The sequence below is a fragment of the Aedes albopictus genome, chromosome 2 (genome assembly GCF_035046485.1).
Source record: "Aedes albopictus strain Foshan chromosome 2, AalbF5, whole genome shotgun sequence".
Lineage (NCBI taxonomy): Eukaryota > Metazoa > Arthropoda > Insecta > Diptera > Culicidae > Aedes > Aedes albopictus.
Genome location: NC_085137.1, coordinates 379659498 through 379672189, shown reverse-complemented (window position 1 = coordinate 379672189; position 12692 = coordinate 379659498). Strand labels below are relative to the sequence as shown.

Genomic DNA, 12692 nt, shown 5'->3' with positions numbered 1-12692 from the left:
TTTTTAGAACTTTAGTTTGGTACCTAAAATCGATTTCAAAGAGATTTATCGAAATCACCTTTTGACAGCTGGGCAACTGCTTGACAGCTCCGCCAAGTACAAAATGCGACGAGGGGTGATTCGACAAATCGCTCCCATACAAACTTCAAACTGATTTTTAAATAGGTTCCAGGGCACCAAAATTCATGAAAATTTGGATTTCGGCTCAGTTTTGCATGCAGATTTAGAATATGTAATTATCTCAACACCGTTAAAGAAGCCAATTTCAAGCAGAAAGCTTACTGTTGTGAACGAGCATTCGTGAACCCCATGATCGGCTCGGCTCGTGTCTATCACGACGACGGATAGACGACGACCGCCGCCGCCGCCGACGACGATGACGACGATGACGAACATACAGCAGAACAGAACGCCATCATCTGCAACAGCAGCCAGATGCTGCCCGCGCGCGCTCTCCGCGATGTTACTTTTAATTTGTAGTAATTGTAATGTTGTGTAAATAATGTATATAGTCCAATAAATGTGCATGTTTTTATTATGTAATGTCCGCGTGTGGAAGTGTTTCTCTCGGCCTCATAAGTACGTTTCCCCGGGCATGAAAGTGGCGACGAGGTTTTAGCAGTCGGTTGTGAAAGCGCACGACCGACTCAACGGATCCTACGCGGGAGGGAAGATGGACGCAGAGCATCATCATCGTCGCACAGCAGAATCCGGTAGGGGTCGCACATCGTCAATGTCCTCCTGCAGGCGCACGGGTTTGCTTCCGAGTGATGATCATCAATCCCCATCATCCAACGCCATCACCGAATCTGGCAACCCAGTGGAAGTCCAGTGGGAGTCCGAACGCACAGTCAGCGTCCTCCCATGGCAGCTCGGTTCGATTCGCAGGATGGATATTCCCTTCAGCATTGGCCAAAGGAACTGGCAATCAAAGTCCATCAGGAGTGGTACACTACTTGGCCGTGTCCTCCAATGGCAGCACGATTCGTTCCTGAAGTCGTTTGCTCCCCGTTATCCGTCAGCACCGCACCATTTGGACTATGCAGTCACGCAGGAGTCTGATGTCCCACACAAAGCATCCTCCTGCATCACCATTCTTCATTCATCCAGAAGATGGCCGCTCAACATAAACAGGAGCCAACACCATTCGAATCGCACAGCCCAGCAGAAGTCGGATACCACACAGCCAGTGTCCTTCTGCATCAGCCCGAGTTCGATTGCGAATGTGCGCAGCGTCATCGGATGCAACCGGTCTGGTAATTCAGCTGCAACTGGTAGTTCTTCACCTACCCCAGACGGTCAGCATCCTGCGGCTGCGCGGCGTCCTTTCTAATGCAGCAACCAACCATCGACAGCATCAATCAAGACTTTCTTCGTCGCATGAAGAAGTGCTTCTTGATTCCAGGTTCGTCATCTTGAAAGGGGGAGATGTTGTGAACGAGCATTCGTGAACCCCATGATCGGCTCGGCTCGTGTCTATCACGACGACGGATAGACGACGACCGCCGCCGCCGCCGACGACGACGACGATGACGAACATACAGCAGAACAGAACGCCATCATCTGCAACAGCAGTCAGATGCTGCCCGCGCGCGCTCTCCGCGATGTTACTTTTAATTTGTAGTAATTGTAATGTTGTGTAAATAATGTATATAGTCCAATAAATGTGCATGTTTTTATTATGTAATGTCCGCGTGTGGAAGTGTTTCTCTCGGCCTCATAAGTACGTTTCCCCGGGCATGAAACTTACAATAATCGAGATGAGTTGCATTGATTCACAAATCAAAATTTCATTCATCTAGCACTCAATTAGTTCATTCCAGTTTAAGGACAAGGTATTTGGAGTACATAGCTCAAAATTTCTAGAGCACCGTTTTTTAGAACCGTTGAACGGATTTGGATTAAAATGCATCACGCTGTTGACAACCACTGAACAATTAGCGTGATGCATTTTCATCTAAATCCGTTCAACGGTTCTAAAAAACGGTGCTCTAGAAATTTTGAGCTATGTACTCCAAATACCTTGTCCTTAATGGATTTCTTCAATAACGTAAAGTAAAAAAAACACAAATTTATCATCACACTTTCGCGGATTTGGCACGAATTTGATTCCAGAATCGCGCGGATTTGGCGCGGATCCAAATTTGGCTCGCGCGGATTTGGCGCGGATTTTTTTCCACCCTTCTCGTAACAACCCTGTATTTCTTGGCTTTAAAGCTGAGAAAGCCATCCGACGCATCAATCAAACACTCAGTCGAATTTATTATATAAATAAATCAAAATCTTCGAAATTTTTGGGATGGTTTGGCGCCTGGACGACTTTTATATTTGTGGAAAAAAAAGTAGAAGTGAGGAATAAGGTTGAGATTTTTCAATATTGTGAAGACGCAAGAATATTGAAAAAATCACAACAAGGAATTTATTTTCTAATTGTTTTGGCTCTCTCATTCATGCAAGAAAAATCTAATTTGTTATATTGGAAAGCTCTCTAATGCTCTGTCAAATATGCTAAAAACGTATAAACATTTTCTTTTGAAATTGTTTTGGGAATTCTTTCACAAATTGGTAATAACAATTATTGTAGTAGTGTGTACATCAAGTATGTGGTTCATTTCAGTTTACGTCATAGTAGGCTTAGGGGTTAGACAGTTACGAACACTTTAAGTCAATAAATTCATTCTGTTCCCAAACATCAACCAGACGACTTCTACATTATGCAGATTTTTTCTAAGAATTTCATTCAAAATTTCTCCCAGGAATTTCTTTACGGTATCATCCAATAAATGTTTTCTTCCAGCATTGCTTTTGAAATTCTAGCAGTTATTTTTTTGTTCAAATATTCCATGAAATTTCACACAACAAAGAAAAAAATCATGCATGAACATAAGAAATTCTTCCATTGACTTCTCAAAAAAAAGTTCAAATCGATCTCACAGAAATTCTTCTAGGTTTTTCTTTACAAATTCCTCCCACGATTTTTTTTTACAAATTGCTTAAGAGATTCCTTTTTTTCTGGGGGTCTTCCTAAAATTGCTACACAAATTCTCCAAAGGATTATTCTGAAAATTTCTCCTAGGATTTATCCCGAACAGCCCTTTTCTTTTAATGTTTTCAAAAACTCATCTTTGAATTCAATTGGATAAATTTCTACAGGGATTGCCCATCAGAGAATATTTGGGAAATTAAACTTCAGATTCATCCACAAACATCACTCAGGATTATTTTTTCTAAATCTTGCATGGATTGCATTAGAATTTCTATCAGCGTTTCTTTCCAAAATTTATAGACAGATTTTTCTAAAAATTGGTTTAGATATTTTATCAGATATTTCTCCTGGTATTCCTGAAGAAATTCTTTAAAGATTACTTCAGGTTTTTTTTTAGAATTTTTCAGATATTTTTTTTTCAAGATAGATATCACAATTATGTTTAGGCATTTCTTTGGAAACTTATTCAAGGATTTCTCACGAATTATTTCTAAAAAAACGTACAATGATTTATAAGAAATATTGTTTTTAAGAAATTGATTCAGAAATTGCACCGGAGATTCTTTTAAAAATTCGACTCGAATGTTTTCAGAATTTCACAATAAATGTGTTGTGGAAAAAATTGCATAAATTGATTTGCGAATTTCCTCTCATTTTTTCTAGAAACTCATCAGGGATTTTTTGGAAGCTCCTTTAGAGATTCCTCTAAAAAAATCCTGTAACAATTCCTTAAGAAAACCTATGATGGATTTTCAACTAAGAATTTTAGAAGATTTAAAAAAAATGGTTAAGTTAAAATTTTCCAGTGGTGTCTAAGTTTTCCTTTGAAAAAAAAACTAATCGGATTGCTTAGAAACTTCTCCTGGGGGTTTTCCAGAGAATTTACTTTTAGATATTTTTCAAAAAAACTTTCAGGGACTTATTTGGAAATTTCTGTCAGGGAATCCTTCAGAAACTTCTTTGGAGCAACGTTCAAATTTTTTTCGGGAGATATTTTAAGAAAAATTAACATGCTGAAATTTCTCTAGAATTTACCGAGAAATTTCTAAGAGCATTCCCTTAGAAATCTTCTTTAGGGTTCGTCAGAAATTGTTCCATAGATTATTTAAAATAATTCTTCAGGGAAACTTCAGGGAATACCTCAATGAGTTTCTTCTTAAATTCTTCTGAGGATTTTATCATGAATTTTTGAATTTTTATTTTTTTTTGTCAACAATTTCTCCAAAAATTTCGCTCGAGAATTTCTTTACGAATTCTTTAAAAGATTCATTAGGGTATTTTCTTCAGAAATTGCTTGTGATATTCTACCAGGGCTATTTTTTGTTCCACTATTTTATTGGAGATTTATAAGAAAACTTACACAAAACAAAACAAACTTTGCTTTTGAAATTCTTTCATTGGTTCCTTAAAATAAATTCTGAAATAGATTTTTTGTTTGGAATTTAGTACTGGGATATCTTCACAAACTGATTAGGAGATTCCTTTCTTCTGGAGGTTTTTGGAAAATCTTTCCAAAATTGTTCCCAAATTCCTCTAAAGCATTCGTTTGGGAAATTTGCCCAATAATTTATCGAGCCCAATTATTTATTTCTCATAATAGCCCTGGAAAGTCTTTGATCCTTTCAAAAAGTTATTTATGGATTTAATTGGATTTGTTTCTCCAGGGATTGTCCTCCAAAGATTTTTCGAGAAGTTATTCTTAAAATTCCTCCGGGAATATCACACAGCATTTTTGCATTTTTTAGAAAGTCTAGCATGGAATGCATCAGAATTTTCTCCAGTGATTCTTTTCAATGGTTATCCAACGATTCTTCTGAAAATTGGTTTAGAAATTTTACCAAAAAAATCGCATGGAATTTCTTAAGAAATCCTGTATACATTTCTTCAGTTTTTTTTAGGGAGTTTTTCAGATTTTTTTTCAAAATCGCCATCGCGATTTCCTTTAGGAATTTCTTTAAAAAGACAATTAAACCGTTTTCGATTTTGCGGCCTCTACAGAGTAAACATTAGTAACATTAGACAACTAGAGATGGGAAACTGGTCCAATATTGAGAGCGAATCGCTTCCGATTCACTCTCAAAAAAGAGTCGACTCTTTTAATCGATTCATTAACTCATTTCTGGAATTTGACGGAAAAAGTAATATTTCTATGTTAGTGGACTCCATTATTATATGTCCAGTTTTTGTAAAAAATCAGCTCGCAAGGTATGGACGTCGACTCAACCTTCTTAGCATGACGCAGTGCAATGCAGGATACACAGATTTTCATTCATTTCAATAAAGAATCGAATCACTAGCGCAAGTCGGCTATACAATATACGAATGAAAATAGATAATCGAAGAGATTCTTTGAAGGTATCCTTTGGAAATTCTTTCAAAATTCCTTATAGAAACTGTTCCTGAAATTCCTTAGGAAAATCTTTCATTGATGCATTTAAGAAAATCTCCCATGAATTGCTTAAAAAACTTAGGAAAAATCCAGCAGCGATTTTATCAGAAATGTCTCCTCAAGATTTTTTTTAGAAATTATTTCAGAGAATTTTGTTAAAATATTCAGTGATTGTTTACAAATTGCTCCAAAGATTCCTCTTCTAACCCCACACTACTTGAGCCTCTCGCTCAAGTGTCTAATGATCAGATCATCCCTTATTGCTCAGAGAAGAAGAACAATGGACGGATCTACCTTCAACGGTTTACGGAGTTCATGTTAATAAGGTTTCTTTTTTTAATTTTCAACCACTTAATCAGATTTTACAGCTCTTTTGTTAACTAGGGCACTGCTTGAGCGATTTCAATTGGCATGTGCACCATCTACCCTGATGAGCACGAAGATGTTGATGTGTGGCTCCTGATCCTTTTCCAGTAATGGGGGTCCATTATGAGTTGTCGTTTGCCGATATCCAAGTTTCCGGGTCCGTTTGAGCATATGCTCAGAAGAGGGTCAGGTGTCAGCCGCTCTCGGGAAGAAGAGCAACTGACGAAAAAAGTGCCGAGTCTGGGATCGAACCTATAACCATCCATTTATGCGGTGAACGTGTCATCACTACGCCACGTTCCACAGCTGATAGGGTTTCTTGATAAAAGTGAAACACGAGTGAACGTACAATAACCAAACAATATTCGGCCTAAACGTTCTGGATTACCATTCCGAATTTTGCATGCTTTCCATTTCATTGAAATGTCTGAATCAGCAGCTCTTTACAATATGATGAGCACTGATCATTATGCCTGAACACTCGACTTGCTGACTGAACATGAATCGTTGAATAACAATGTTGACTTTCAGCTGGATGTTTAAATTGATGAACATTTGTGATTGTTTAGTGCACTGTTTTATTGTAGTTTAGACCCAAACCAATTTAGATCGCTTTCGCACAGTTCAGTATAGGTAAAATTTAGACGAGCTATGATATCCATTTCCCACACCAATACTAGCCTAGACATGAGCCCGCAAAATTACCGCTTTGAATAGAACCGACTATCATTCGTTACACAGCCGCCATAGAGAAGACCAGCCAATAAATTACAATTCGAAATGATCGTTAGTTTCACCGAATAAAGTAGTTAAGTGTTTTACAATAAATCTTGTTGGTTTGTGACTACTAAAATGTGTTTATTGGTGGTTTAATGTGACGATTAAGTGGATTGGGCTATGACGGCTTTTGGTGGACTTTGAAGTGCGTATAGCATACTGGACCCTACGGACCCAAAACGGATAAGAGTACGGATTCCCCCCAACGCTGGCCACTAGACGTAACACAAAATTGGTGCCGTGACCAGGATCCGGCGTTTGGACCCCCAGAAGCTCTTGGAAGGACCCCACGTATGCTAAAACCGCTAAACTACCCGATCGCCATTGTACATCCCATCCCATTGTTCTTGGTCGCCGACCAAAGAATCGGACATCTTGTGACCCTACTGGCAGTTTCGGACCACCAATCGGCGCTCATCAACTGGCCTTTTCAAACTGGTCCAGTTCAACGGTTTATGAAATTCCAAGGCATATCTTTGTCCTTGACAAGGTTAGTGTGGTTCCAATAAACTTACGTTTCTTTGCGTCTCTACCGGGTCTTAATTTGAAGGGACACGTTCTACTACGACCATCCGCCAAGTTCTGGATTCGAGGATCTCTGTGGTTGCTGGTTCCGGATATTGAAATACAAGGCAATTTTCCACCTTGTAGAAGGTGAGTAACGTTCCAATCAATCTACGTTTCCCTGCGTCTCTACCGGATCTTTGTTTCAAGGGAACCTCCGGCCAGCATGACCAAAAAGAAGATGCTACAACTCGTGCAGAAGCGCACCAACATCCTAGCGGCGCTGGATCGGTGCGAGGAATTCTCCCAGAACTGCGATGCTGAAAAGGACCACTATGAAATCACCCTTCGGATCGAAAGCATGGACAAATTATGGAGCTCGTTCGAGGATGTGCAATCTGACATCGAATGCCACGACGAATCCGTCCAGGGAGAACCTCAACATATGGCTACGCGCGAGAAATTTGAATCAAAGTTTTTCCGTGTAAAGGGCGTGCTGCTGTCGAAAATACCGGATACGCCGAACCCACATAGCACGCATCAGCAATCTCAACCGAATTCATCGCATCTAGCTGCAGTCAAATTACCGACCATCAACCTTCCTGAATTCAGCGGGGACTACAACCAGTGGTTAACGTTCCATGATACATTCATCGCCTTAATCCACTCTTCCACCGAACTTTCGACCGTGCAAAAATTCCACTACTTGCGGGCGGCGGTAAAAGGCGAGGCGGCTCAACTGATCGAATCGCTCACCATCAGCTCCATGAATTATGCTGTGGCATGGCAGGTTCTGGTCGATCGGTATTCGAACACCTATTTGCTGAAAAAACGCCACCTTCAGACGATGTTGGATCACCCTAAAATGAAACGAGAGTCAGCTAATGGATTACATGGTCTCATCGATGCCTTCGAGAAGCACACGAAGATCTTGAAGCAGTTACAGGAACCTGTCGACGGTTGGAGTACAATCTTAGCACATCTGCTATGCGCTCGCCTGGATGACGTCACACTGAAGTTGTGGGAGGATCATGCTTCTACATTGACGGAGCCGAACTATACTGCCCTCATCGAATTCCTGCAACGGCGGACACGTGTGCTCGAGTCCCTCTCGGTTAACTCTTCCCAAGCAGCGCAATCAACTTCGTCACAACCCCTGCCCTCAAAGCGTTTCGGCCCTGCGAAGGTGTATACTCATGCTGCTTCCGATGAGCGAATCTTCAAATGCGTAGCGTGCTCGCTTAATCACCGTTTGGTGGAATGCATCGAATTTCTCAAGATGCCACTGGAGAAACGGCTGGACCTGGTGAACTCGAATCGGCTGTGCAGCAATTGCTTCAGGACGGACCACTTCGTGAAGAATTGCCAATCGAAATTCCGTTGCAAAACCTGTAGAGGAAAGCACCACACGATGATTCATCCAGGGTTTCCCAACTCGAATACAGTTTCGAACGTAGCGACGTCAAGAGGATCGGAAGACAGCGAGAACGGGTCACCCACAACAATAGTCAACACAGTAGCGGTCGGTTGCAGTACGTTCTTGATGACAGCGGTTGTAAAGGTCGTCGACCGCCACGGGAATGAACTGTTTGCTCGTGCAATGCTAGATTCTGGATCCATGTCAAACCTGATGACGGAAAGGCTCGCTCAACTACTGCGTGTGAAGGGACAGAAGGTGAAAATCGACGTACATGGTGTAGGCACAGGCGTGGTAAAATGCTCCCAAACCGTATCCGTGGAGGTGCGGTCTCGATTGACAGACTTCGCCATGACTATGGAATTCTTGGTACTGAACAAGGTCACTGCCAAGCAACCCGTCGAAAGTATTTCCACGCATTCATGGACCATCCCTGAGAATGTATCATTGGCGGATCCGAAGTTCAACGTACGAGGCGAAGTGGACCTAATTCTCGGAGTGCAACACTTTTTCTCGTTATTTGGCCAAACCCCTCCGATTCATCTGGGACCCAACCTTCCTTTGGTCGTCGAAACCGTATTCGGATGGGTCATCGCCGGAAGCGCTTCACTACAACCACACTCTCGGATCACCATCTCTAACTGTGCCACAGCTGAACCATTGTGTCGTTTAATAGAACGCTTCTGGGAAGTTGAAGAACTGGCCGACCGGAAACAACTGTCTATCGAAGAGGAGGACTGCGAGGAGCTCTACAACACAACAACGACGCGAGATGAAGAAGGGCGATACGTCGTCAGAATGCCGAAGAAACCGATGATCGATCAAATGTTGGGAGAATCCAAGTCATCGGCCCTGCATCGTTTCAACCTACTGGAAAAAAGGCTCGAAAGGAACGAGGAACTTCGAACGGCATATCACAAATTCCTGCGAGAGTACCTTGATTTGCAGCATATGGAATTGGTTCCTGATTCCGAGCAGCAACCCAAACGAAGTTTCTACTTGCCCCATCATCCTGTTCTGAAGGCTTCCAGCACAACTACAAAATTGAGGGTTGTCTTCGACGGATCGGCGAAAACTAGTACTGGATGCTCCCTAAATGAGGCACTGCTTGTGGGCCCTGTCGTACAGGATGAACTGCTGCACATTGTGATTCGTTTCCGGAAGTATGCTGTAGCCTTGGTCGGAGACATTGAAAAAATGTACCGTCAGGTGACGGTCCACCCTGAGGACAGATCTCTTCAACAAATCTTGTGGAGATTCGACACATCCGAACCTATTCGTACCTACCAACTTCGTACCGTTACCTACGGACTGGCTCCATCGTCGTACCTTGCAACCAAAACACTCCTGAGACTCGCCGAGGACGAAGGACAACATTACCCGAAGGCAGCACCACTGGTTCCGAAATGTTACTACGTCGATGACTTCATTGGGGGAGACGACACTGTGGAAGAAGCCATCACTTTACGAAACGAGATGGGTGATCTGATGGCTAAAGGCGGCCTTCCCTTACGAAAATGGACATCAAATCGTCTGGAGGTTCTCCAAGGACTTCCCCAAGATCAAATCGGAACACAATCCTCCATCAAATTCGATCCGGACGAAACCGTTAAAACGCTGGGCATCACCTGGGAACCAGAATCCGATTGCCTGAAGTTCGACATCAGCATCAAGGAAAACGACGGCCCACTGACGAAGAGGAAAATCCAGTCCTGCATAGCGCAACTCTACGACCCCCTAGGACTCATTTCTCCGGTCGTTATCTCTGCAAAGATCATCATGCAGCGTTTGTGGCTCATACCCATCGGATGGGACGACGAAGTACCCAAGGATCTCCAAGAATTGTGGCAGGAATTTCGTCCTCAAATCAACGAACTGGCAGCTTGCAAGGTCGATCGTTTCATCTTTCTACCAAATGCAGTATCGGTGCAGTTGCACTGCTTCGCAGACGCCTCCAAGGTAGCATATGGCTGTTGCATCTACGCACGCTCGGTGGATGAACATGGTACGGTGAAAGTTCAACTGGTTTCGGCGAAATCCCGGGTCGCTCCCTTGAAACGACTCAGCATCCCCCGACTGGAACTGTGCGCCGCACAACTCGCCGCTCGTTTGTACACCAAGGTCACTCAAGCACTGGAATTGGAATTCGACGCCGTACACTTTTGGTCGGACTCGACCGTAGTCCTGGATTGGTTACGGGCCCCATCATACCACTGGAAAACCTTTGTGGCCAATAGGGTAAGCGAAATCCAAACTACTACCCACAACGCCCCATGGAAACACGTCCCAGGAACCCAAAACCCGGCGGACCTGGTCTCAAGAGGAATGCACGTCAGCGACTTCCTGGAAAGCAGTCTATGGCATCACGGTCCGGAATGGTTAGGTACATCGGAGGAGAATTGGCCACAACAGAAGGAATTGGAACCTGCACCGGAGGATCAAATGGAGAGGGAAACGGTGGCGGCTGTGGCAGCCTGCACGGTCAAAATCAACCCTATTTTCTCTCGCTACTCGCATTTCACCAAACTCATCCGAGTGACCGCTTGGATATCCCGGTTCCGACGCAATTGCCAATCGCGTCATCTTGGTCAACACCCGCATTTGGACACAACCCTGTCTGTGGAAGAATTGGAAAGCGCAAAACACCAACTCGTCCGACTCGTTCAATCGGAAACCTATCAACAGGAAATCAAGGACCTCTCCACTGGCAAACTCGTTTCTCCCAAGTCAACAATTCGCAACCTGCTCCCGTTCTGTGATGAGAAAGGCATACTTCGAGTTGGAGGCCGTCTACGACACTCCAATGAACCGTACGAGACAAAGCACCCAGCCCTTCTACCAGGAAACCATCCCTTCACCAAACTGCTGGCTCGACACTATCACCATAAGCTTCTACACGGTGGACCACGACTAATGCTGGCTGTAATCCGGGAAAATTACTGGCCGGTCAATGGAAAACGTCTGCTGCGAGGAATCACCAGAAGCTGCTACGAATGCACACGAACGAATCCGGTTCCAGTACGACAACCTATGGGTCAACTTCCAGCCTCACGGGTAACTCCCAGCCGAGCATTCTTCCACACCGGAGTGGATTATTGTGGTCCAATCTATCTGCGTCCACCTCATCGGAAAGCTGCACCAATCAAGGCATACATTTGCGTATTTGTGTGCTTTACTTCAAAGGCGACCCATCTGGAACTCGTGGGGGATCTTTCGACGGCATCGTTCATGTCGGCACTCCGCCGATTCATTGCACGACGAGGAAAACCTGCTCACATACATTCCGATAATGGTAAAAACTTCATCGGGGCTCGGAATGAGCTTCACGAAATCTACCAACGTCTGCAAAACCAGTCCGACCTTAACCACATCCGGGACAATCTCGCTATGGAAGGAATATCGTGGCACCTAATCCCACCGAAGGCACCCAATTTCGGCGGTTTGTGGGAGTCCGCGGTCAAAATCGCAAAACGTCATCTGCAGCGGCAACTTCGAGATTCCCTACTCAGCTACGAAGAGATGTCAACAGTACTGGCCCAAATAGAATCCTGCATGAATTCGAGGCCACTTTGTGCACTATCGGAGGACACTTCGGATCTCTCTGCCTTGACACCAGGCCACTTCTTGATTGGCACCTCCTTGCATGCTCTGCCAGATCCGGATCTTCGAGAAATCCCCATCAATCGGCTCGATCGATTTCAGCGGCTTCAAGAGAAAACACAGCAGTTCTGGTTTCAATGGAGGAACGACTATTTGAAGGAGCTGCAACGCGATTCCAAACCCTTTCGCTGCCCTAGCACGACGCTGAGGACGGGGACGATGGTGATTCTCCGCGACGACTCGCTACCTCCTACGAAATGGCCTCTAGCACGAATTCTCGAAGCAAATCCTGGCGGCGACGGCGTGGTGAGAGTGGTTGTTGTTCGGACGAGCAGTGGGATATACAAGCGACCGGCTTCCCAGATCTGTCTTCTGCCTGCGGATGATCAGCAATCTTTTTCAGCAATCAGCGATACAGCGAAGCACGACGTGGACGATGATTCAGAATGCTGAAGAGAAGATTATAAATGTAAACAATGAATGTAAAATTTGACAAGATAATATTGTAGTAGTAGTAGTAAGTTTGAAACTATGTTTCAAGGTGGCGGCTATGTTTAGTGCACTGTTTTATTGTAGTTTAGACCCTGTGACGACGGTATGCCTCCCCGCGATGGAGATGGCCTAAACTGATGGTAGCCTATTCTTTTCAATGG

General features: G+C 43.8%; 2 protein-coding genes across 2 annotated transcripts in view; both read left to right on the top strand.

Annotated features, from left to right (window-relative positions):
* LOC115269977 (uncharacterized) overlaps window positions 1-12692 on the top strand; it is a 617722-nt gene that overhangs the window by 275889 nt on the left and 329141 nt on the right. The window lies entirely within an intron of this gene.
* On the top strand, window positions 6310-12618 carry LOC134288374 (uncharacterized). The gene is made up of 2 exons (XM_062853053.1): window positions 6310-7008; window positions 7099-12618. Exon 2 carries the CDS (start codon window positions 7249-7251, stop codon window positions 12490-12492), a length of 5244 nt encoding a protein of 1747 aa, XP_062709037.1. The 5' UTR covers window positions 6310-7008; window positions 7099-7248; the 3' UTR covers window positions 12493-12618.